Source organism: Spea bombifrons, chromosome 4 (assembly GCF_027358695.1).
Source record: "Spea bombifrons isolate aSpeBom1 chromosome 4, aSpeBom1.2.pri, whole genome shotgun sequence".
Classification (NCBI taxonomy): Eukaryota; Metazoa; Chordata; class Amphibia; order Anura; family Pelobatidae; genus Spea; species Spea bombifrons.
The window spans coordinates 1988837-2015690 of NC_071090.1; the positions used below are offsets into that span (position 1 = coordinate 1988837).

A 26854-nucleotide genomic window follows, 5' to 3' on the forward strand; every position below is an offset into this window, starting at 1 on the left:
CGAGAGAGAGAGACGGAATGGGAAAGAAGAGAGAGAGAAGGGAAAGGGGAGAGAGAGACATTTTAATACATAAAGAGATTTAATAAAGTAAAGGAGGGAATTTATTTCAAAGGAGGAGAAAAGTTACAACAAGAGACCGGAATCCAACACTAGAGGGCCAGAGGCTTTTACTCTACTGAGAGGTTGGTAGAAAAGTGGAACAGCCTCCCAGCAGAGGTGGTAGAGGGTAATACAGTGAGGGTATTAAACATGCATGGGATAGGCATACGGCTCCTGAATCTAAGACGAGACCAACGACTGATTAAGGTTTGAGTCTTTACAGCAGGAGAGACGGGCGACGAGATGGGGGCCGGATGGGGCCGATGTGCCGGCAGGTTCTGTGTTTATTCTGCGTACGTCCCGTTTTAGAAAGCGTTATTTGTTACTCTATAAACACTGAACTATTACTCACATTGTCAGGATGATCGGGGTCTTTATCGGATATTTATGGCGGCCGTGGCTGGGGGGGAAGCCGTTATCTCCGGGAAGTAAATGGTGATTATCGGCCGCTAACATCATATTGCGGATTAATTTACGGCCCAATCATAAAGCTGATCTAATGTGATGTGAAAATGTCGGCGTCGCTGGAATTAATCGCGGGAATTTCACGCCGCTCTTTGCCAAATAAACCGAAGCCGCGACTTGGATTTAATCTCATTAGAAATTTACTATAAAAACGTGACGTTTCGCTATAAGTGGCCGCAATAAATAATGAATCTCCGACGCTCCGCGCGGTAACATAGCAGGTGTAATAAAATTTAAATTAATTAAAATTAAAATGTAATTAATAAAGCCCTGTTTTCAAATCACAACAGACGTTTAATTAAGGCTGCGAGGCGAGATCGGAGATACCCTCCATACCCCGGTCCGGGTAAACGGCGCTAAGGGGCGCCAAGAACGGAGGGGACTGGAAGCTGCATTTTTATTATGGGCGTTGTAAGAGGCAGGTGGGGGCGGAGTGTCATTGTGGCCCCTCCCATTACCATTTAACTAGCCCACCCACTTTTTTGTCACGTTCACTTTTTGTGAATATACCCCATTTTACCTGTTTTCTACCATTTAAGAGCTTGGTGCAAGAACCTAGAACCCGCTGGCAAATCAGCCCCATTCGGCCCGTCTCGTCTGCCCATTGGACTTATGATGTCTTTCCCTTACATTAAATTCCCTCACTGTATTACCCTCTACCACTTCTGCTGGGTGGCTGATCTACTTACCTAGCACCTTCTCAGTAAAGTAAAACGAGGGTCCGGAGTCCCTCTGGAACTGGAAAGGTTAATGTTTTGCGTCTTTTTTTTATTCGGTTCAGAATGGAAGCAACTTGCTCGCGCAGTATAGAGTGTTACTGAGTAGCTCATCTGCCGCTCAGCCGCCGCTCTCCCTGTCCGTAGTGTAAGGGAATACCCTCAGCAGATGGAGAGTTCTCGCTTAGACAGATCTCTGCTCCTTGGAGAGAATTCACCGAATCTAACGGCGATCCCGCGATCCGAAAGGCTGCGGTAAGCAGTAATTCCTCCCCGTGGAAATTCCTGCACAAACATAACGCTTCGGTGGCGGTTACTGTGACTGTTCTTGAAGTTGCTACCTGTGCACCGAAAAGGCCACCTATTGCCATGTGGGCTGGTGGAACTATTCCATGCATGATTCAATCCCTCCACTGTATTAGCCTCTACCACTTCTGCTGGGAGGCTGTTCCACTTATTCACCACCCTGTATGGAAGAGCCAATTCTTACGCCAATGTCGCTCATATTCCCGTTTATAAGGTGTTTTAATGGAATTTCCACTTATGAGGAGGGACCGGGTCACCCCACTCTGGGATATCATTGCGGTGGTCCCCATTCCCATGCGCCGCGTGATGTAACAAGGCACGTGATGTCATGAATGCCCCATGTGAAACCAAACTTTGATATTGTCCAGAAAAGAGCTTTAAAATAACCTTTAGTGAGCGTAACATCCAAAGGAACCGCTGCGGTTCCCAACGCACTTTTCCACCGATGGAAAGTTATTGTTACAAAAAGTGACTAAAATCCCTTAATTCTCATACTGTTATTTTTACCCGTTTTTAACTATTTTTGTGTATGGGGAAATACAGAGAAGCAAACGACTGAAATCCACCATTTTGCCTTTCCTGAGAGGTGCATCCAACCCCAGCCCCCCTCCCTGCTCACCGACATTAACATGGCAGAAGTTGTCATAGAAACAGCTGACAACCCCCCCATCCCCATCTAACACAATAAAAATTGGGAAAACATTGTTTTTAGAAACGAACTACATAGAAATAAATCAAACACACGTGAGCTGCCTGGCAAGCGCGTGCGCTCAATTAGTTTCAGCCTGTAAATGGTTAAAACCGTGACGAATGGCTTTACTACACTCACGGAGTAAATAGAGGTTGTCTTTTGCAAACAAAACCTCTGTTTTGATCATTTCCCAGAATCCTTTTCCCTGCTCTGCCACCTAGTGGCGGAAACGTGAAGTGCGAGCAGCCCCGCTGCAGCCGGTGAACGCGCCGGTAACAATGTAGCAGATTTATAATGCGCTCCGTTACTTTGTATTCTATTGAAACTTCCTAATATGTTATTTCCAGACCAAGTGAAGTTTGTTTCTTGATTTTTTTTTCTTCATTTTAACCCCAAAATAAACCTTTCAAAGTGAGGAAGTAGTGTAAGATCTTGAATATATATTTTTAAAAAGAGAAATAATATTTTTTGTTAGATCCGGAGCTTCCTTGCAGAAAGAATCAGAAGAAAAGTTTCATTTTAATTGAATATCCACTTATGAGGAGTACCGGATCGCCCCACTCTGGGATATCATTGCGCTGGTCTCCATTCCCATGCGCCGTGTGATGTAACAAGGCATGTGATGTCGTGTGATGTCATCTATCACCCTCTCAGTAAAGTTAAAAAAACCCATTGCAATATATTTTTTTCTAATAAGAGAAGATAATTAAAGAAGATAATAGAAAGTTTGCTGTGCGCACCGGATCGTATCTTCCTGCTGGTCACGGAACTCGTAATCCTTTTCCGAGCGACGCGTTTGGCGCATGCTGGGAAGTGCAAAGTACGAGTGTCGCCGCAATTAATCCCCGCTGGGAACAGATTGCGATGTTCGTCTCCGCAGGGAAACTCATTACCGAGGGACGCAGGCAGGGAGGTGGATGAGGAAGTTTCCCGATCAACGTAACAGAGACGAGATTTACCGTTTACACGACAACCGATTACAAAAAGAACGCAAAACAAACCATTATTTGATACCCCCCCCCCAGACGAACCCATAATTTAAGTCTCTTTAAATGACACTCGGAATGTTTGCTGGGGGGGGTATCACTGTCTTCCACATTCCATTGAAATCAGTGATGGCATCTTCTGCGCATGTGCATGGGGGTCCCGTTGGACCCTATAAGTGACTGGTGCTGGAGCTCGCTGGCGGTGAGTATACTGCGCGGCAGGACCTCCGGCACGGAAAAATACCTGGGGGTGGGAAAAAGGGGCAAATGTTAATCGGGGAGGGGCAAAGGGGGACACCGCAAAAAATGAAAGGGACCGTGCAGCGTTAGAGTGTATGGAGAGGCTTTAACAATCGGTTAACAGATAATAGAAACTGGCACTCGACGAGTTAATAGTTCAGCGTCTTCTATACTGACCAGCGGTGTGACCTGCAGCGTAATATATATTCCATTATCTGCACCCTATGATTAGGGGACTCGGGAACTACAGCCCGAAAAAATGCCTTATTGCAGTATTTCCACGTTACATACAGAATATAATTTATCTATCTATCTATCATATTACTATAATCCAGTATTTTCCTGTATCTTACATACGCTATAAGTGGAATATTGGAGATACCCCCAGCGCTGTATACAGTAATATAACCCCCAGCGCTGTATACAGTAATATAACCCCCCAGCGCTGTATACAGTAATATAACCCCCCAGCGCTGTATACAGTAATATAACCCCCAGCGCTGTATACAGTAATATAACCCCCAGCACTGTATACAGTAATATACCCCCCAGCGCTGTATACAGTAATATAACCCCCAGCGCTGTATACAGTAATATAACCCCCAGCGTTGTATACAGTAATATAACCCCCAGCGCTGTATACAGTAATATAACCCCCAGCGTTGTATACAGTAATATAACCCCCCAGCGCTGTATACAGTAATATAACCCCCAGCACTGTATACAGTAATATAACCCCCCAGCGCTGTATACAGTAATATAACCCCCAGCGCTGTATACAGTAATATAACCCCCAGCGCTGTATACAGTAATATAATCCCCAGCGCTGTATACAGTAATATAACCCCCAGCACTGTATACAGTAATATAACCCCCCGCGCTGTATACAGTAATAACCCCCAGCGCTGTATACAGTAATATAACCCCCCAGCGCTGTATACAGTAATATAACCCCCAGCGCTGTATACAGTAATATAACCCCCAGCGCTGTATACAGTAATATAACCCCCAGCGCTGTATACAGTAATATAACCCCCCAGTGCTGTATACAGTAATATAACCCCCCAGCGCTGTATACAGTAATATAACCCCCAGTAATATAACCTCCGGCGCTGTATACAGTAATAACCCTTCATTTTGCTCCAATAAACCCCCCTTTATCTGCAGACCTGGAGCCGCCGTTGCTGTCAGTCATGTGAGATTTTGGGTGACTTTCCCGGCTCCAACACCACAGTGAGCTGATGCTTTATGGCGATGCTAATGAAGTCCGTTCCTCCATAGACTTTCATTTGTCAGAGAGTCCGACTGGGTGATTGAGACTGAGCCGTTCTATTGTTCCCCACAGGCAGTATGATAAGGAGTCGGGGGGGTTTAGTAGATCGGGGATCAGATAACAGAGCGAGAATCATACAAACGGCTGATATGCAGCTGCCTGAAAACATTATTTTGTTTATATGATGCTCATCGTTGCCTCCTTCCTCTTGGGGAGGAAAAAAATAAGGAATCTTAAAGCTGGGTGTAAAATCATCTTAATGGTCCAAAAAAAAACCCTTATTGTCTGTAACTCGAGACGGGCCACTAATGCAATTTTTATTATTTTTCCAACATAATCGACTTACTTAAAAACACCTGCTGTCCTCAATCAATATCTACTTCCATTTTTTTGATCCTTGCTATAAACTTCAAGGTTTGGGAAAGATTTAGTGATAAGAAGCTTTAAAATTAAAAAAAAATCATTTGGATTTTTACTGGAAAAAGCCATATTCTAAAAAATGCATAGAAATAACAAAATAAATAATAACCCTAAATATATAAGAAGCTCCTGGATCTTCTGCTTGCCGATCGGACCTCGGATGTTAATGATTGGATTTTGCTCACGATGTCTATTAATTGGCGGTCGTTTCTTCTTTGAAGCTGAAATCCAATAGAAAGGAATTTTTTCAAAGCGGCAATCGAATAAAATAAAGATAAATAATTGTATTATTATTATTATTATATTTTTTTTAGAAAAATCTTTTTTCTCATCAGTTTTGCTTTTATCGAACGCATCCCCCGCTTTTGGAGGGGTGTGTGAAGCAGAGATAACATGGAGTCATTTTCATCGCTGATGGTGACATTTAAACGGATGATGTCATGGTTTATGATGCAAAACTCCTTTGTAAAGAAACTGCCACAGGACCTGAGAACCCGCCGGCAGATCGGCCCCATCCGGCCCCCGTCTAGTCGCCCATTTCTCCTGCTGTAAAGACTCAAACCTTAATCAGTCGTTGGTCTCGTCTTAGATTCAGGAGCCGTATGTCTATCCCATGCTTCCACCCATTAACCAGAGCCTCTCCTATCCAGTCTTTCCTGGCTGCTCTGTCCTTCCTGACTCCATTTTACTCCCCAGCCGCCAATCCCTAGGGCTGGGCCAGGAGAGGAGGTAGTTATTCCTCAGTAAGACCCTATAAGATCTGCCCCCCCGGGCTTCAGTCTGGGGGGGAAGGAAGGGGCCACAAATCCCTCTGTGGGGACCTGGTGTCCACTGTGGCCCTACACTTTGGAGCACCTGTTCACCCTTTTTCCATAGTCCATCAGAAGGCGCGAGGTACCTCGGGGGTTACAGAAAAAAAACATTGTCGTCAGCAATAATCCTACTCGGTAACCAAGATCAGATATTTGGGTAAAAAAAAGCTGAAAAAACAAAACATTCCGCCGTAAACATTCATTATGATTCAGAACAGGTAATTCCTGTGAATTTTCCTGCGAGTGTCATTTACTCGCTTATTCTCCGCTCATCATTATCGCTTAAGATTCGCGGCACGCGGGGGCCGCTCCGCTCGGTGGCTGCCCTCTCCCCTCCTCTCACGCTCTCACGCCACGTTGAGGATCTTTGAAGTATATGAAACGCATGAAAATTGTGTTTCTGAGATGTGTTATTTACGGAGCGACAGATGGACGCCGCCTTCAGCATAATAAGATCCCATCGGAGGGAAGGAGACAAAATCAAACGGCGAGGTCTGTAATATCTTATTTAAACACACAGAAGACAGACGCATCTCTGCGTTAAATCAATCGCGCCCGCTCATCCCTCCGGGACGTCGCGTGATTGAATATTTAACGTTTCAGATCCAGGAGCCATATGCCTGTTTAAAATCCCTTCTTCTATTCGCTTCTACCACTTCTGCTGGGAAGCTGTTCCACTTATACGATACCCTTTAATGTACGGATGTGTTTAGATTGCAGGGATGCCCGTGATGAATGGCAGATGTTTCTTTTCTTGGATAATGGGTTGGATGTGGATGATCACAAACACAATAAGGCATCAAATAAGTCCCAGAAATGTAATCCATTGGAATTGTGTATCAGAATTTCAAAGGGCAGTTCCCACAGTTACTCACCTTTAATAACCATACAGAAGACAAAGGCTTGTAGTGGAATCAGAGCATGTAAAGTGTTAAAGTTTAAAAATACCCTGGGTGGGTCTAGTTTTTTAAAATATTTGTTTTGATGGAGGGTAAACAAAATTGGCTTCAAAGATGTCCCAAATAGGACATGGGGGCAGGTTGATCAAATGCCAAAATTCCAAGTTGAAATGCACTCTTGAAATTGATTAATTCATTTAGTTGATTAAAAAATAATCTTTGAAATATTTAATTAATGAATTAATGCATGAAAAATTAATTAACAGCAGCTTTCAATAAGACCGCACATTGGCATTACTGGACCATTAGTGAAACATGTAAAAGCTGTGATTTTGTCTTATGTTCGGTCACAGAGACATTCCCACAACATGAATAAAGAACAATATGGCGGCTAGAGAGCGCAGCAAGGCTTATTTTAGTTTGTTTTTTCACTTGTTGAAACCAAAAATTTGGATTTCTTGCAATATGGCTCCAATGAACAGAGCCACCTATGACAAATATAGATATTTGAATGCTGCCATGATACCTTTTCCGGTTAAACAAGCAATATCCGGTGCTCACAGGCTATAAAACATGTTGTTATACGTTTTATGGTCGTGCCCCTTTAAGGACTCATCCATTGTGGTCACATGAGAACCCCACCGCGATTGCGCGCTGCCCCTTTTGAAGCTCTGGGTACCTGGGGTCCCCTCCAAGCTTCGGCAAGGCTTTACGTTGGTCTGCGCATGCTCAGCCCCATCTTGACAGGCAATGAATGGATGGTACGTTGCCAGGATAGCCCCGCCCCTTCCGACCGTTAGCTTACGCGCATGCCTATTAGCCGCGCGCTTTCTGTGCTCTTACAAAATGGCTGCCTGAAGCCGCTTCCCGCTCTCTGGCTGGGCTGCTTTCCTGTGTGGTGTACCGGGCATGTGAAATCTGTGACAGCACCGAACACGGAGTGTCTAGAGGTATTAATACTCGGCGACTACTCGTGTCTGTGACAGAGACCGTGAGGTAAATGGTGTTAGGGAAGCGGTTGGGGCCCCCACGGGCCTCTAAGTCAGGGCCACGTCCCCTTGAGCAATTTGCTGCCACCGGGGCCTGTAGCGCTTTTGCTTGTGGAGGATCCTGGGAGGCAGAGGCATGTTTACCGGTTTCCTGAGGTTATTTCCCACCCGGGTCTGGGCACTAAATAGTCTGCAGAGGCCGCCGCTGCTTCAGAGCCTCTTGGCTGTTGGCAGTGTGACTGAGACCCGTGTTCAGCACGAATATCGTGTCATCAACTGGTCGCCAAGAGGTTCTGCAGGATCTGGTGCTGAACAAAGCATTTACAAGCCACATTATCATGTTTTTATACTTAGTGCCAACAATCCCTGCAACACTTATTACAGTCCCTACATTAAAAGGTTCTGGCAAAATTGTAACCGTCAGCCTAAGATGAACCGATACATTAGGGTGAAAAGGGCTTGGCTCGCAGGCTTACAATCTAGGGGTGTAGAGAGAGGGGCCGATGGTGCTGTAGATGAATGGGAGATATACGTTTCCCGAGCTCGGAAGAGGTGACCCGCAGTGACCCCGTTTAAGGCGTGGAATCCGTCAATGGTGCGAATTTTGGCACTTCGGTGAAATTTTAGTAGCCGTGGCTATTCCAGTCCTTCCTGGTGGGCCGGTTCATTCATTCCACCTCTAGGGGGTGTCTGTCTGCGCTTGCCCAGTAAGCTGACACTCCGCATGGTAACTAGTGACGCTTTTTAACTCTTGAAGACTTTGTGGCAATATAAAGCATTGATCCTCTCGGAGAAACGGATCCTGGAGGAGTAACATTTCCAGGGCTAGTGAGCTACTCATTGGAAACCCTGTACCCTGCATTGGCCATACCCTGCCATCATGATCTGGTACCTCGGACTTGAGTCCATATGTACTGTAACGGCACCAAGCTCAGCGCTTCTAGGCTGGAGACATCTCTCCCAACAGATCTCCCGCGGCTCGTCTGTCTATGGGCACCGGTGAAGCGGCGTCAGCCCGCACTCCCATCGCTGTTAGCCTACCGGTCTGTCAGTGTCTTGGTCACGGCATTAATACCTGTGTGTCTGGGACGGGGAACTTACAGACAGAATTACCATGCAGGAAAGGGTTAAATCGCGCACCCTTTATTGTCTTTGGGCAGAGAAACTTAAGGATCGAGATTTTTCATCAATAATTGCCGCATATTGGAGCTGATAATGAAAATAACTGAGAAATACAGAATAAATCAGCTTGTTTGATAAGGCGGCTGGGTCTGTATGGAGCCCTTTTGAGGGGTCGAGTCGGGGTCACGAGCCGGGAAATGGGAGCTCTATGAAAACATCCGTAATAAAACTAAAATACGAGCCCCGTGACGATTATATGCAAACTGCGCGTCGTAAAGGAACGGCCCTGCCGACGTGTCTGTCCGGCCCTTCTTTACGCCGCGTGTTTTACGCGATACGATCGGGACCCTGTGATATGTGTTAGAGGAATTCTTCGTTTCGCACGCGGACCCCACCTCACATCTTTGCTTTTTAATCTTTTAGGTGAAATCAAAATGGCAAAAAGACTCGCAGACAAGGAGCTGACCGATCGTAACTGGGATCAGGAGGAAGAGGCTGAGGATGTGAGTGCGGGGGAGGCTTACGAACTCGTTTTAACTTCTTCATGGACTGTGTACTGCGTTAGCAGCAACAAATCCAATAAATCTGTGTGGCAGTTATTGAGTTAAAACCCCCAAATCATAAAGAAAAAAAAGCTAATGCATTTTAGTAAAACTGCCATTAATTTTAAATTGGGAACTGTAGAGTTAATGGTGGCTTCTAATAATATGGAAAGGGCCGCACCGGTTCCTTAATCAGCTGTTTTCCGCAGCGTTACGTTCATGGTGATGTATTTCCCGCGCTGTTTTGTATGCGTTTAACACACTGACATTTGTTTAATGTGTTGATAGGCTGGGACCTTTTCTGTGGCGAGTCAGGACATACTGAAGAACAGAGAGATCAAAAAGGCGAAGCGTAGAAATGCTGGAGCTGATGTAAGATCCGGCGCTGCGCATGTTGGTAAATGGGTCTGCGCTCTTATTTGCAAGGGGAGGAGAGATTAACACGACTAACGCTTCTCGTTTCAGGGTGAAAGCAGTGGAGCTTTTAAAGGCTTTAAAGGCCTCGTCCCATCGACCGGAGGTGCGTTCTCTGCATTTGGAAACGGGACGGGCGTTAAACCGTTGCAAGGCTTGACGAACGGATCCAGCACCTCAAGCTCTTCCTTGTTCGTTAATCTGCAGCCTGCGACAAACACAAAGCTGTCCTTCGGTACGTTATTAAACTGTAAAACAAGTGCAAACTAAACACAGTGCTGGGGATGAAACCATATTACTGGTAACTTATTTAATATCTATAAAGGGGCAAACCTGTTATAGGTCAGGCCCTGTCCAAGGGGGTTGAGGCAATAAATGCGCCGGAAGTAATGGACTCCAGACGAGTTTGACCGGAGTGGTCCGCCGCACACCGTAGAAAGCCCTGCTTAATAGTTACAACAAGTAAGATGTTCATATAGTAAGTAGGGTACGTGTAGAAATCTGTTTAGTAAATCTATCGGTTTGTTTCATACGCTCGGCTCTTATCTAGGACTTTTAAATTAGTCATGACCTCTTTCAGGATCTCCGCTTTCAAATGGCCCTTCATCAAGTTTTACTGTGGGAACTTCTGGAACCAACGGCGAAAAGGTGACCTCTACCTCCGGACCGGCTCCTAAAAAGTCCTGTAACAGCAGCGACTACAATAAGCAGCTGTCGTCCTTGAACTGCTGCGTGCGCGACTGGATAGTGAAGCACGTTAACGCCAATCCTCTGTGCGACCTCACGCCCATCTTCAGGGACTACGAGAAACATTTAGGGGACATTGAGCAGAAGTACGGCGCCAGCACAGACAGTGGATCTGAAAGCGATAGCACCCCCAAGTCAGCCCAGAATCCGACCATTACGACTTCTCACTCTCTCAAAACCGACAACAAGGGAACATTTTCATTTCTTGGCAAAGAGAGCACCTCTGACAAGCAGGAGAAGACATCTCAGCCCATCGCTACCTTTAACTTTGGGCAGAAAGTGGACGCCTCCGCTTTTAGTGCCGCCAGTTCTGCAGCAGCAGCTACCTTCTCCTTCTCTGTGGGTGGCGGACTGTTCAAGAAAGATGCAGCTCCTCTGGCTCCTGCCAAGGCCCCGGAACCCGGCACCACCACCAACGCTGAAGCTGGTAAGCGGTGATGTCGTGCGTCGGCTGCCTATTCTGGGTGGCTCCTGGTTTTCCCTGTTTGAGGGAATTCTCAGCGCAGATCAGGGCTTTTAGTCTCCAGCTTCATCGCGGCTCCTGGTAAACTGCAGGAGACCCCAATAAACTGCACTTAGTAGGTGGGATCCCGTTAATTTCCCACCTATTTTTTGATAACCTGCTGTGGTTTGCAGACTTCCTTGAGTCCGTTTTACGCTTTAGCTCCTTGGCTGCTTTATATTCAATAAAACTTGAATTCATAAACTTAATTTATAATCATAAAAACTAATCGGCATGCAAATCAATCCTTGAGTATGATGTCATAGCTTTTCTTTTCGGCTGTTGTATATGAAATATATTGGCTCCGGTTGGGAAAATAGAGAATGGAAATTGCTCACTAGATGTACAGTTTGCCGGTATATAAACATGAGAACCGTTTTTCCCCCCTCCAAATTAACAGCTGGTGAGGAGGAAGAAGAACCACCAAAGGTTGAAATACAAGAAGTGAAAGAGGACGACGCGTTTTATTCCAAAAAGTAAGTCTTGTTACAGGGTGAGAGAATTGATCCTGTGAATAATGGACATGTCAGATTTTCATATCCTATGGTTTAGTATGCAAACTAATTGGCTTTACAGACTGAAAAGGTGTATTTAGAAGCCGTAAAGGTAAAATATGTAGTGATGCTGCAACGAGGGTGCAAAGCTCTGTTAGCCGGCTCCGCTCTGAGTGCGCTGCTTACTGTGTACTGTCGGCATGGCAGAACAAATACCCCCCCCTCTTCTTCATACATTGTGTTCCGCTTAAGCTTGAATATCTTACTGACTTTTGAATCCCCAGGTGCAAGCTTTTCTACAAAAAAGATACCGAGTTTAAAGAGAAGGGAGTGGGAACGCTGCACCTAAAACCTGTAGGGAATCAGAAGACTCAGCTTCTAGTCCGTGCCGATACCAACCTGGGTGAGTCCTCAAACACTGATACACCTTGATTTTACTACGAATCTCCGAGTATGTCAGGGGTTTTATATAAAGGCATAAAAACAATCTAAAGGACATTATGTAGACTCTTAAAACCCAAGCAGTGTAAATGGATGTCTATTTGCTTAGTTTGTCCTGTTCTCTCCAAATATTACCGGTTTCTTCCTCTTGGATTAGTATCGGGGGAGCCAAATAAATTATAAATACATTTTTGAATCCTCTTTAGTCTATATTGAGTGTTTAACGGTTCTCATCCCTGCTGGTAGAGAAAAATAAGCTATTCCCACCTCCTGCAGAATATCCGTCTTCAGTACCGTGTTAGCAGATCTGTAACACGTGACGTTTTTCATTTTGATGGACTACAAGACCCGAATAATAAACGGTATTAGTCACGCTGAAAATGGAATTGTTTGCTGGTTACGGAGTGAATTCTGAAACCCAGCTTCCCGATTAGGATCAGTAGCGTGCGCTCAGACGTCCCCAGTGGTAATCTCAATTTATTCTTGACAAGGTTGGCGCGCAGGAAAACTTTCTGTATTCTCTCGTGTGGACGGTGCGGAATAGCATTTCATTTTTCCTTTCTTGCTATTCAACCAACGTCCCTCATTTGTAAAGCTGACTCGAACGTTGCTGGCAGATTGACTTTGAGCCGCAGCAACAATTTACAAATCTGAACAATTACAGCTGTTTCTCCAGTTTTGTTTAAATTGTTTTCTTGTACAAGGTCCCTCTGCATTGTATCAGCCATAATAGCAAATAAATTACTAGGTGCCCTGTGTATAGGAGGCAGATTTTCAGCTATACATTGTGCTAGGCAATTGGCTGGCAAATGTATAGGGGGAAAAGGGATTTTTTAATGTACCGGGTTACCTCTGCCATCAGTAATAGACTGCATGGCAATGAAAACGGCAAACATGGAGGTAAGGTGGGCTGTATGTGAAGCTTACGATCGCTTAATGTTTTGTAGTCAAAGCAAACTGAGTTTAAACACCTTTTATTTTAATTAAAACCGCAGGAAACATATTGCTGAACGTGTTGGTCCAGCCGTCCATGCCATGCTCACGAACGGGAAAGAACAATGTGATGATCGTCTGCGTCCCGAACCCGGCGATCGACGAGAAGAATCCAACCGTCCCGGTGACGATGCTGATTAGAGTGAAAACGGCGGACGATGCTGATGAGCTACATAGGATTTTGCTTGAGAAAAAAGGGGCATAAACATAAACTTTTTTTTTTTTTTTTTTTCCCCATCTCTCCAAAATTGCTGCTCATTCAAAACCTCAAATGTGTCCATTCAGTGGATAAATTCTTTTTACCGTGGCCCGAGTTATTTCTGAATGCTCAAAGGTTGTCTTAATTTTTGTTAAAAAAATAAAAAATGAAATAGTAATAAAAGCTTTAAGTGGAATTAGCCTGCAGGTTGTGTGCCAATGCATTTAAATAAAGTTAAATATTTATGGAAGGTGTTTCAGAGCGGAGCCTTAAATGGTTTATGGCCTGTGGCGGCCGAAGCCTTAACCCCTTAGGTTGTCTTGGAATTGCTAGCGTTTTAGTCGCGTTCCAGAGTAGCTCGAGCCGGCTTTCCTTTACGCAGGAGGCTGACACGTTTAAGCAATTTTGTTTTTTGGGTTTAAATTCTGCCTTTCCGTTGGTGCTTTAGTCTCCCACTACAGAATCTTAGAGGCCTTAACGTGTTTCTCGAAGGACTATTAGTTGCATCGAAGTAATGCTTCCAATAACCGTCATTTAAGTCCCTGTCTGCTTAAACGCGTAACAATCACATCCGCTGCCGTCCATGGTGTTAAAACAAAAGCTGCAGCCGTGTTAACCAATTTTTGTGAACACTGTAAACCCTTTGACTGTCCAAGGGAGATATATGTATATATATATATATAGGTGTGTGTGTGTATATATATATATATATTGCACATACACAAAAGGACCCGGTATGGTTGTAACTTGCTGAGTGCTGTTAACACGCTTTGCCGTATGATTTCCTGACATGTAAAATAGTTCTGAAATTCAGCAAAACTCATTTTGAAAATCTAACAAACTCCTGATGCATTTAAGAACTTTCCTGACTTTCCTCCTGGCTTCAGACGCATAACCCCTTACCCTGGTTATTAAAGGCGTTTAACCCTTTCAGTCTTGAGCACGGTTGTGGCTTTAGTATCTTCGGTTCTGTTTAAATGCATGTCTGGTTGAAATACATCCTCGGTCTCCTTCACATGGAGCGCTTACGATCTCCCGCTCACTGAGTAGTATTGAAAGTGCGTGAGCGCGTCTGCCGACTTGGCATGTTTAATTATGCTTGGCTGTGAGCAATACCGCAATGTTTGTCAAGTAATAGAAACGGCAGGATGTTGGCGGCTGAGCTTTTCTTGTCCCGTACGGATACGTCATAGAGCTGAACGATGCGGAATCTGTATGTTTGCTTCTAGGATTTAAAGATGGCGATTGAGCTAGAAGTCTAATTTAGTGATGTTTTATTTGCACGGCATTTTGCCTTAATGGCAGAACTCATCCTGACTTCAGTAACTTGACCCGTGAGTTTGGTTTGAGTTCTTCAGCCCTGGAAAATGTGACCGGACCGCGCTTGGTGCTGAACGGTTGAGCAATGCGTTTTTTGATCCACATTGTAATCTGTTTCATCCGTTAAGCGTCCATATAAGCTGTGAATTGGCTGTAAGTGGAGCGCAGGCTCCTGTAAGACGGCTCTGCCTGCCTTAGGACGAGTTTCTGATGCTGCGAGGTATGATGTGGAAGATCTTGGGAAGTGGGGAATATCTAATATGTTAGCGTTTCATTTAGTTTTTTTTTAGTTTAATTTTTTGTTGAGCTGCTGAATTGTTTAACGTTAAAGGAATATATATATATATATATGTATATGTCTGCTGTGGGGTCCGAGCGCCAACGAGTTACAGGCTGACAGCCGTCGGCTACCAGTCTCAATAGCAATAGTCTCGCTCTTCGCTCCATAGTAACACTCGGCGTGAGAAAATCGGCTCTGGTTTAGAAAAAGGTTGGATGTGAAGCTGGAATGGCACAGAAGGGGTTTTCTTTTTCTTCCAGGATCCATGATAAGTGTTTTTTTTTTTTTTTTTTTCCCTCAAGTTTGGTAAACCAGCCAGGAAAGGGTTTTATGTTCTGGGGGGGGGACACTGACAAAGGTTATTTTACCTGTTTCACAAAGCAATGAAAAATTTTTTTGCAGCCAGTTGTCGATCAAAAGAAAATGCTTGCAATTTAGTCTTAAGGTTGTCAAATCTGGTGCCTGGCGCAGTTCAACGCTAATAAATTCGGTTGTTTCTTGATAAATTCTGGTGTTTGCGGTTTATACAACATCCGATAATGCAGACAAAAATCCCAATTCCATCTGATTACTGCCTTGAGGTTGAATATTTATTAAGGGGGTGGGAAATTAAATAAGTTTCTTACTACTTAATGTGGCATTTACAGGAAAATAATGGGGGGGGGGTCTTTCAAATGGTGAGACGGTCGTCATAATTTTTTTTTTTTTTACCCAGTTTCCTACTTTCCAAACCTCAGAGGTCCCTTCTACAGACATAGAAGCAGCAGCAGCTTTCACAGCAGTGAATGTCAGAGCCGGTGCCGGTATTCTTAGAGCTTTTATACATTTTAATTAATGAAAGATGAATGAATCAGACCTTGGCGTTGCTTTTAGGATACGAACCACGACCATAAGGCAAAGTGTTGTTACTTTAATGAGTTATTCTTATCAGACAGCCAGGAATCCTGTTTTAAAGTAGAAACAGACAGCTCTATAAACGCACATAAAACAAAGACGAGACAAGACGGGCGACTCGGCTGCGGCTCCGAAGATCCACATCTGTCTCGGACGGCCGAACCCACGAATGTAGACACACAGCACACAATCTATTCCGTGACGATGTGACCGGATCAACTCAAAGATGAGTATAAAACGTAACAACCGGGGAAACTGCCTAACGGATGCAAATGTGGCCCTCGTCTAGGAGCCGTATATCAACAGCCCCTCGTCCAGCTTTGGGCACCCCCTGACGCGTTAAACACTGCTTTGTGGCATAACTCAGCATCTTGAGATCAATTTAAATACTGTTTCAGAATTATTATTTTTTTACACCGTATGATCAGTACGTACCAATTTCTATTGTGGGGTTGCTCTGCTACCTAATGGGTGGTAGATAAGTGGAGCAGCCTCCTAGCAGAAGTGGTAGAGGGTGATACAGTGAGGGGATTAAACATGCATGGGATAGACATACGGCTCCTGAATCTAAGACGAGACCAACGACTGAGTGCCCTACCACCCATTAATACATTTAACTGGCACAGAAATAGTCGAAAATGGCACCGTCAGAAGACGTCGGCCCCGGCAGCCCCTTACATTCAGACATCACGTAGCGAAGCGCTTCTCTTAATGATTATTAAGCTTACCTTTAGGGGCCTTTTTACATTCAGGGTCACCAAATGAGTGACGGGGGGGGGGGTATTTAGTATCCAATGTTGTAATGAAATACTGTCACCTGCCTTAAGAGCCTGGCTGAGACTAGTGGGAGTTGTTTGCAAACCAGGCCAAAGACCTCTTATCAGAAGCACAATTAATACACATAGGGGGGAGAAAAAAAAAAGTCACTAAGCTGCAGCATTCTTTACAAAATCAGTATAAAAATTCTTATTTTGGTAATCCACAAAAACACTGATTTTTCGCCTATAAATCTTGGATATTTAATACATTGTTGTAGACAAACAGTGAAAACCAGTGACCTAAAACGACATGCATAAAAAAACCCTTAGTATATACAGTAACACTGCTATAAGTTTAAAGGCGCAGTTCCACTTAGACTAAACCTTAATCGCTCTCTAGTATGTTAAGTGAATAAACCTCAGCAGCTCTATTTTATTCTTTCCCCTGAAGGTGTAATAACATTAAACAAACGTTTGAGGCTTTAAGTTTCTTTGGCAACAACCTATCAGTGCCCCTTTCTGTGTCATGTGACAAAATTGGGAATTCTGAATGAAGCATCACTTTATACAATTAAAGATTTCTAGATATGCATAAGCAGCATAAGTGGAACAGCAGCTTTACTACAAAGCCCTAAATCCTATTAATCTGTCCTTTGCAAATAAGTTTTTTTCCTTTGGAAGGTAGAAAATGAAGCTTTTGGGGTTTTTATTAATATTCCACTGGGAGGGTAGTGGATGCACAGAACAGCATGCTAGTGGAAGTGGTAGAGTTTAGTAAAAAGGATGAAGATGCATGGAATAGGCTGAGAAGCAAATTTGGTTTTGGGCTCTTATAGTAAGTAGGAAACTGCTACACACTTTCTTTAAAGCCCCCCCCCCCCCCCCTCGCTCGCTGCTACAGCACGGCTAAACAAAAAAAGGCATGAAAAACAAAACGGGTAAATATTAATTTAAGAAGAAAAAAAAAACCCTCACCGCTGAACTTAATCTTAAATCAGACTAAACCAAAAACCGCTAGAAACTGTCTGACCTGGAAAAGCTTCATCCCCCCCCCCCCCAAAAAAAAAAAAAATACACATAACAGGAAGCAATTTCTATAAATTCCACCGATTTGACGATCCACAGAGTGACTGCAAAAACATCGCACCCCTGGGCTCACAGCGCAGCCCCTAATACTGCGACGTTTGTAAAGAATTACATTAAATTTAAATCGTAATTAACGCAATATTTAAAGCTCCCCCCCCCCCGGCCGCGTTACGTGGAAACACTACAGGTTTTTCTATATACAAAAATCATCGTATTCACAGTTTGGATTTCAAGTCAGAAATATTAGTTCTTTGTGTGCAACATTATTACACAAACGTATCCGGTGTAAAGCACAGAGTAACATATTTACTAAACGTGGTTACAAACCTCCCTTTTTTTGAACAGGCCTATTTTAATAAATACAACAAAAATCCCCCATGGGGAGGGAGTTTATTTTTGAGTCCGTTTGACTTCTGAAAGCAGGGAGGATCGAAGAAATCGGATTCATTTCCTGGTCCGGGTCTTTAAATTGAGATTTTAACAAGAAAACCCAACAAATTCTTGTATTTGCCCATTTTAACCAAAATAAATACAAAAAAAAATTCAGTTTCTGTAGAGCGGTTATTGCAGCCCCATTTAGGAATCATAAGAGGCGCAGTTATTTTTAAAAATAAAATGAATACAGCCCGATTCTGTCCAAACTTTGGAGAAATTACAATTTTTTTTTTTTGCAGTAACAAAAATTAAACGGCTGCTCGGCTTTCATCTTCACGGATTTAAGGAAATGGCGCAGGACCAAAGTAATGCTTTTTGCATTGGAAAGTGCAAAAAAAAATAATAATAACGTTCTCTTACCCAAGACTCTCGGTTCATCGGCTCGCAGAAAGACATTCGCGGAATCACAAGTGAAACGTCACCGAGGCGCAGGCGGAACGCGGCGCGCGGTCGGCGGACTTTGTTCGTATTAAAGAGCGGATAACAAATATAAAAACGGTGGTTCGGGGCGTTTTTCTTATCACAGCCCCTTCCGAAACACCATATGGATGTAGAATACACATACATCAAAAGGAGGGGGTAAAAAGAGGCACTTTTGATTGGCTGGTATTTTTTAACCCCTTTGTATCGCAAGCCCCCACACAGTGTCCAACGGGAAGAGCGTTCGGATTTGTTTTTTGTCGGCTTCTTTGTTCGGCGCGCATCCCCTCCTCGACACTAGGCGGCAGCACTCACTCGTTATCGCTTGCAGGGTGAGTAGGCACTTTGGCAGCGATGCTGCACCCCCCTCAAGACCGAGCCAATTCTCGTTACGACATCAAGATGGGCTTCTGTCGCACCTCCAAGATATCTACAGAACAGAAAAAGGAAAGACAGTCACGTAATGGGGGGGGCATACTAATTTTTACATTAAAAAAAAAAAAAAAAATACAATATAATGTTTTCACAAATGCATATTAGCCATGAGTATGTGGTTATCCTAGAAAGGCTCAGTTTTAATCACCCACTCAGACTCTCTAACTTATGATAGGCTATGGAGGATGGGGGGGTATAAAATACTGGATACAGCGCCGGGATGAGGGGGGGTATATTACTGTATACAGGACCAGGAGGGGGTTTAAGGGGTAAATACATTTTCCATTGGACTTCTTAACCAGCCCCCCTCCATCCACGCTCACCGGACAGAATGCGCTGCAGCGGCAGAGTGACGTAGGTTAAATGTGCATAGAGTAAGAAGTTCTCGTCGGTTCTGTTCAGCTTCAGCCACGACCCGACCAGCGAGCGGCCCGTTCCGGACAGGGAGCGAGACCTCAGGTTCGTCACGTTGTGTATATCTGCGGAGAGATTTATAATAACGTTGCTGGGAGTTCGGGACGGTATTCTCGGTTTAGGAACGGCGGTTTCCCCAAATCCTTTCCCAATCCGGCCATCAAAACGCCTTTCATTCGATCGCAATTTAGAAAATAAATATTTTATTTGAACAGTTGTCCTAGATACGTAATGGATCCGGGAGCATCCGCCATCCATCCGCCGCGTTATTCTCACCTCCGCCGTCGTCGCCGTCTCTGAAGAACTCTTCGCTGTCGTTGGCCGAATGAGATTTCTTCATTTCGGCGTTCCTGTTCCGGGGAACCTTCCTCTTCAGGGACGGGGAGAAGAACGAGGGCCGGTTGTTGCGTTCTGGGGTCGGCGGAGTACTGAACGAGGTGACCTGGCACGGGGGTGAGCGGAGACACCAAGGGTTAATCTGGTTTTCTTACTAAGAGACGGCCAGTAGCAGACGAGACCGCCGCTTACCCTCTCGTGTAAAGGCGAGCCCGGGTTGGAGTCGTCCTCCGTGCCGTAGGGCGAGGTGTCACCGGTGGAGACCCTGCTCACCGCCATCTCCGCGTGGCCCTTGCCCTGAGGGCCCTTCATGCGCACAAACTCCAAGCTGTTATACTTATAGAAGCCGAACGACATCTTCTGGGCCATCTTCGCAGCCACGCTGACCTAAAATACGAACGCGGGGGGGCCGGGGGGGGGATTTACCAACCAATTATTAAAGAAGATCATGAAAAAGCAAATTACGAGGACCATGAAAAGAGGTCTCGGAGGTCTCTTCTATATAAATATTTTTGCAGGGGGGGGTTGTTTACCTACCCTGTTGTCGTAGACTTTTTTGAGGGCCTCGTAGCGAATGGACCCCTGGAATATCACGCCTTGGAAGGTGTTGGTTTTATCGCTGGCGACGAGTTCCACGCAGACCATTTCTCCCTCCCCGACGGTCATGTCACTGAACGCCTGGAACGCACAGAAACGCATGGGGGGGCGGGTTATCGGGGGGCAAAACGGAACAGTCACCCGCGGAACCCCCAAAAGAGCCGATTATACATTATTCTGCGCCATGGAATGAGCCGCGAATAAAAATATATAAAAAAAAAAATATAAAATAATAAACATCAGCTCAACGTTTATAAATTAATTTATCATTTTCTGGATTATTGGAATTATACGGAGAATCCCCCCTCTAAATTTTAAATAAAATAAAAACACCTGAACCCCAACTTAACGCACCCGCCCCGCCCCCGCCTGCCGCGTTACCTCTTCAAAGTTGTCAATCATGAAGAATATATTCGGGTAACTGATCTTCGACTCCTCCCCTTTACTGTCCATGGGGTGCTTACTGGGAGACGCAAAAACTTGCTACGAGAAACAAAAACACGTAAACTAATTATATATATTTTTATTATCATTTTTTTTATTGAATACTGAGATATCAAGGATCTAAAAAGGTTTTTTTTTTTTTATAGAATTTAAGATATCGTTATATACTTTTATAATACTAAACTAAAAACAAAACAAAAACAAAGTTGTTATAAAGTTTTCTGTAAAACGGAAAACAAAAAAAAAAAAAAAAACTTTTAAGCCTATAAAGTACCATTTTTTTTTTTAAAAAAACAAAAACGTAATTGGCCAAAAAAGCCTCGGCTCCCCGGCTATTTTCTTTCATATCCCTAATTTCACCCCCCCCCTCCGCTCACCTGCGACTTCTTTTTATGGATATGAATGTCTCCGGCGTCCGATCGCGTGCAGACCGCGCATGTCACCATGTAATCCAACTGCGGAGGAGCAAGACGGCGATGAGCGACACGGCCTTAAGTCCCACTAAAAACCTTAATCAGTCGCTGGTCTCGTCTTAGATTCAGGAGCCGTATGTCTATCCCATGCATGTTTAATACCCTCACTGTATTACCCTCTACCACCTCTGCTGGGAGGCTGTTCCACTTATTTACCACCCCTTTATTAAGTGCTCAAATAGAACGCAGATGTCACCTTCTGTAAAATGAGGTTTAAATAGACGCTTTCTTCCCAGTCGATATCCGGGTCCCCAAGTCCTGGAAGTTTCTTGGAGTCTTTCCGATAGACTTCGACGTCTACCTGCTGAACGAAGCAAAAACCGGCCGTTATAATCCGCGCCGCGAGTCGCTTATCGGGAAAAAGCACAGAAATGTAACAGCTGCATGCCGGGATTATTAGAGACAATTCCAGCTCCGGTAGAAAGAAACATTTAAAAGGATGCGCCTTCAACACGCCAATAGTGAACAGGTGGGAGGGGCTATGTGCAGCTTTCCCCGCCCCTTCCACGCATACCCCAGAAAAGACACCCGGATGGTTCCCGAATACGGGGTTAACATTCGGATCAGGACCATCAATAAAAACCTCTTTATTATACGGAATTTAACCCGATTTCTGCCGCCGTCACCTTCTTTCCCTCGTTGCCGTCGGCGCCGACGTAAGACATTTTCCGACGGACGTAAAAGAGCATGTCGTCCTGCCGGGGGGCCCACTTCTCCATGAAATACGTGGAATACATCCAAGTCCAGAACACGATGCGGTCATCTTTAAAGAAACCTGGGGGGGGGGGGATAAATAAAAACAGAATTTATAAACAATAAATAAATAAATAAAGAATTTATAAACAATAAATAAATAAATAAATAATACAGGTGACTTCATTCAGAAAGATCTTTAACTCCTGGGGCGTATAGAATATAAATAGATTTGTGATGCGCTATCAAAGGGTTAATATCACCATTACATCTCATTTGGCAGAATTCCCGTTCATATTTTATCAGATGCTGCTTAACATCACCCAAAAGTCATGTGACAAAGATGGGACACGCCCTGACTGTTGCCATTGCAAAATGGAATTCCGTTCTATTAAAAATGTAAATTGTAAGGGATTCCTAGAAATTCCAAGAAAATATATTTATTCAACGTACATCATGTTATAGCGCAACTCCAACTACTCCCAGCCAGCCGAAATCAAAGTATAACAACAACAAAAAAAATAAAGACACCGCCATCTAATCTAACGCTAATCATTCTAGAAACGCGACGTTCCTTCCCGCTCGCAGCTCTGTGCAATACACAGAGAGGAATAATTGGTTTATTTACCCCGTTTAATTTATAAAGCCGTTCCCTGCTGTTTCTATACACATTATCGGGGCTTTTAGGGCTGTAGAACCCTGCGATCCCCTCATACCCAGCAAACATTCTGACCTCCTAGAAAAAAGGGACTGGTCATACTAAACAGGGACACTTGGGGTGTATGTATTTCTAAACCTTTCCGGTTGCTCATTTATTTCTGCATCCACCCCAATTTCTGGGGCATTTCCAGGCGATTGCCTCATCCGCGACTAATCGGTGCCGGGGGGGGGGCGAGTCCGTCACTCCGGCCCGCGGAACTCAAACTGGCAGCTCCGTCATAGTGACTCACAGCCCCGGAACGCCAAGTCTGCAGTCACGAGTTGTTGACGAGATGAAGGATCCAAAATAGAAAAATTGGGCCATTTACTTAGAAATGGAGTATTTTTTTTTTCCCCCGCAGAGACTCAAATATTCTACGCCGGGATGAAAAAACCCTCCAAGAAACGGTCGGTCGCTCGGCAGAACCCGACTCGCTTCCTAAATCACACTATTTATACACAGTCCGGGGCTCTGGCTGCTGAACGGCATTTTGCCCAGAATAACGAAGTTTAAAGGGTTTTCTCCTCTTTTGTGGATAAGAATCGAGTCCCGCAAGCGGCGGAGAGAAAAACGACGAAACAAACAGAGGATACAAAGTATCAGCCTTTAAAATCCCAGGTTACAGGAAACGGCGTTTCAAACGCAGGGACTGCAAGAAGCGGAGCGTGAAAGGTCGGCGCTATAGAAATAAAAAATCATCATTTATGGCAGAGCCGCCGCGATGAGCGTCTTTGGATCAGAGAATTCATACTGAGAGCATCCATGTGACCTGCGAACTCATAGCGCCACCCACCTCATGCCCCGCCTTTTTACCACTGTCTGCCAATCACGGATCTGATGCCACCGCGTCACATGGCGGATATAGACAGACAAATACATCATATATATAAAAATAAGTAATATCCAAAATATTTTCTATGATTTACTTTTTTTGTTTTTGTTTTACTTTTTTTTTTTGTTGTTGTTTTTATTGCTCCGCCAGCGACGGATCTTCCAGACTTTGCCGAATGAATCAGGATTTGTTTAAATATTCGTTTCTCTCTGGTCAGTGAGGGACGCGCTTCGCTCCGGGCACAGAGGGGATTTTTAATAAATCAGAATTCCCGGTTCTGATAAAGCGACAGCCGACGCGCTCCGCGCTCCCTGCGCTAAAAGAATGAAAAATAATAAATAAATCCCACGCTTCGCTTTCTCCGCGGATCCCGCGCAATATTCTGGCCTCTTGGAGCACTTCCGCAAAGAGGCGGAGCCACAACGTGCACCGCAGGGACTGCCTCCTCCCAGCTCCTCCCACTGTGGGAGAGGGCGTGCATGGAGGCCCCGCCCCTTTGCAGGCGGGGCCTCCAGGATAACTGAAGAAAGAAGACAGAACTGGAAGAGAGAAGAAGCGGAGAAGGAAGCGGAGAAGGAGGCGAGGAAGCGATCGCGAAAGAGCAAAGAAAGCAAACACAGTTAAACTCGTCTGGGAGTCGGACCGACCTACGAATACGTTCCAAACAAACAAAAGAGCGTCAGCGACGGACCGAGCGAGATGTGCCTGCAGAACGGTCTGCGATTAGGACAGCACTTGGCAGGCAGCAGGCGCCTTCATCCCGCGAAGAGCAAACACAGACCCCCCACAACCCCCCCCCATCCCAGAGCGTCGCAGGTCCCTGTGAAAGCTACATACAGACCGCTAGTTACACGCTACGGGGTCACACGCAAGCGATAGTGTTAGCTCGGGGGGGGGGCGGACGGGGGCATCATCTGCCCCCTAAAGGAAGACTTTAGACACCAAGTCATTTTTTTTCTGTAGCGCCAACACTTCCCGCAGCACTTCTTACAGTCCCTACATTCACAGGGTCTGACGGAACCAGAACCGACGGACCGAGACGACCCGACGCGTTCGGGAAACGGGAAGTAAAATCAGAAACAGGGAAGCAGGACGAGTTCCGGATCGTTATTTATAGAAACCTCGGCCGCGGGAGGAAGAAGCTGCTGCGGCTTAAAAATAAAATAATAATTAATCTAAAAAGAGGGATAAAGAAGAAAAAAACAATCGTATAAAAAATACAATTTATAAATATAAAGAAAACATAAGATTTCCCGACAGGTAGAAGAGCGACCGGAATCCAGCGGCCCCGACTCGGAGGCTGGGAGTGATCAGAGTTAAAGATCGTAACGCAGGGATGTTACTCGGTTTGTTGAAATAGTAACAGCGCGACAGACAGACGGACGGCGGGAAGCAGACAGAGCGGCGGACGGAACGAGTGCGGAAATATAAAACATTTGATGAATTCGGTGTACCGGTAACCTAACCCCAGCGGCCCCGACGGCCATCGCAGGGTAACCGCCGGACGTCGCCCCACAGAATATTCCTTCGTCTGCCGGCGGCCGCCGATTATCAGGAACGCGGGACTCGGGATAAATCAGCGGATTCCACGCGGTTCTCGGGCAGAGGAGGGCAATTTAGACCCAGAGGTCCGGCTAATAACCCCCCCGGAACCAGAACACAGAACCGGACCACCGGGCCCTGATCAGACCGGGTCCAGAGCCCCGACTAGTAACACACATTATAGGCAGCCACATCCGGCCAGCAGACTTCATTGCCCCCCAGTGACCCCGAGACCCCCGGCGCGTCAGGGAATAAAGGGTCACAATCCCAAAGAATCAGACAGCGCTCCGGACCCAACGACAGCTGAAACCCCCAAACCCGGGTCTCCAGGCACAGGAATCCCAGGTCGTGGTGGATTAACCCTTCGAAGGCACCGTGCGGGGTGGGCAGCTGGGGCTGGCAGACGAGGTGACACAAAGATGGGGGCTACAGGCAGACCCCCCCCATTTATAAATCAATAAATAATAATAATAATGAAATGAGCCTTAAATACAGAAATAGTGATAAAGATTAACAAAAATAACCAATACTCCCCGAGTCTTCTCCACACCGTGACCCCCACCCAGGTATGAGGGGCATCTTACGGGGCACATCTGTCATTTCAGATCTATTAATGCCCCCAGAGGCATCACCCCCCCCCGCAATAAGAGCTCTGGGTCCCCTCCTAGGAATTACCCCATCACTGGCACCGCTGTCCTAGGGGGTCCCCATCCCAATGCCCACCTTAACCGTTTAGGTACCGGCTGGCATGGAATCGGTGGCACCCACTCACCCAGTCCGCTGATCTCCTGGCGGATATTCAGGCGATTCCTCTCGTCCACTATGGCAGAAATCATTTCCTGGAGGGATCTGTCCGGATCTCCGTCCTCCTCCTCTCTCCTCCCCACCCGGCCGATCGTCTTGAAGGCTGCCATCCTGCCAAAGATGATTTCATCGCAGTCTTTGTGTGATCTCAGAGGCGGGGATCCCCCTGCTGCCCCCTAGCCCCGGGCCGGATGATGGGGGTAGTCGTGCTGCCGGTGCCCTCCTCGCGGTTATCGTTCTTTTTAATGCCCGGCAGGTAGACGGGGAGCCCGCGGTGACACGGCCATGGCAGGCAGAGCCCTCTCGTTACCCGGCACTTCCGCCTCCCATAGCAGATCAGCTGGGATCCCTCACTCCGCCCCGGGCACTTCCTGCAACAAGCAGCTTCACTGGTTTAAAGGGCCGTTCTGGCTCAGGCGACCAATCAGCAGCATGCAGAAGGTTTAAAGGGCTGTGCTGCGCCAGCAGCCAATCAGCGCTCGCTTCTATTCCAAGGGACTTTGACAGCCGGGCAGCCAATCATTACGCGGTTGCATGACCGTTCTGACAGTTCCGGCCAATCAGCGCTGGGCTCGGGTTTAAAGGGCCGTAGTCCCGGGTGGGGAGAGCTGGAGCCCCGGCGGGTGAGGCGGGGGGCAGGATGGTGGCAGATCCGTGATGTCCGGGGGTAGGAGGTGGATTTATCTCCGCGCTCGGAATACAGACACAGATCTCTGGGTGGGGTCTCCCCACATACATGACACATGTATGACATAGAATAATATCATAGTTTGTATGTTCACAGGACCAGCATTGGGTGCAGAATCATCTCCATATTATCGTTTAGTAAATGAAGGCAAAATGAGTTCATTATTAAACATTAAACATGCGCGGGTTAGACATACGGCTCCTGAATCTAAGACGAGACCAACGACTGATTAAGGTTTGAGTCTTTACAGCAGGAGAAACGGGCGACTAGACGGGGGCCGCTGGGGGCCGATCTGCCGGCAGGGTCTGGGATTTAAATTCAGTCATTTTTATTATCTGTATATTTTAATAGAT

At 45.6% G+C, this 26854-nt stretch overlaps 2 protein-coding genes across 4 annotated transcripts; one reads left to right on the top strand and one right to left on the bottom strand.

The window, feature by feature from the left end:
* The first annotated feature begins 7717 nt into the window (after positions 1 to 7717).
* NUP50 (nucleoporin 50) lies at positions 7718 to 13533 on the top strand. 2 transcript variants are annotated; one of them, XM_053462715.1, is made up of 8 exons: positions 7718 to 7903; positions 9442 to 9521; positions 9849 to 9932; positions 10026 to 10209; positions 10555 to 11148; positions 11624 to 11699; positions 12002 to 12120; positions 13154 to 13533. In XM_053462715.1, the coding sequence occupies exons 2-8, from the start codon at positions 9453 to 9455 to the stop codon at positions 13354 to 13356; spliced, it is 1329 nt and encodes a 442-aa protein (XP_053318690.1). In that variant the 5' UTR covers positions 7718 to 7903; positions 9442 to 9452; the 3' UTR covers positions 13357 to 13533. The 2 variants fall into 2 exon arrangements, with proteins under 2 accessions (XP_053318690.1, XP_053318689.1); XM_053462714.1 differs by having other exon boundaries at positions 7718 to 7857.
* A 5275-nt stretch (positions 13534 to 18808) lies between these two features.
* KIAA0930 (KIAA0930 ortholog) lies at positions 18809 to 26171 on the bottom strand. 2 transcript variants are annotated; one of them, XM_053462722.1, is made up of 10 exons: positions 25782 to 26171; positions 21869 to 22017; positions 21439 to 21543; positions 21147 to 21224; positions 20707 to 20808; positions 20266 to 20406; positions 19921 to 20115; positions 19669 to 19834; positions 19302 to 19457; positions 18809 to 18973 (listed from the first exon to the last, which is right to left on the bottom strand). In XM_053462722.1, exons 1-10 carry the CDS (start codon positions 25921 to 25923, stop codon positions 18933 to 18935), a joined length of 1275 nt encoding a protein of 424 aa, XP_053318697.1. In that variant the 5' UTR covers positions 25924 to 26171; the 3' UTR covers positions 18809 to 18932. The 2 variants fall into 2 exon arrangements, with proteins under 2 accessions (XP_053318697.1, XP_053318695.1); XM_053462720.1 differs by having other exon boundaries at positions 21439 to 21546.
* Between the last annotated feature and the right edge of the window lie 683 nt (positions 26172 to 26854).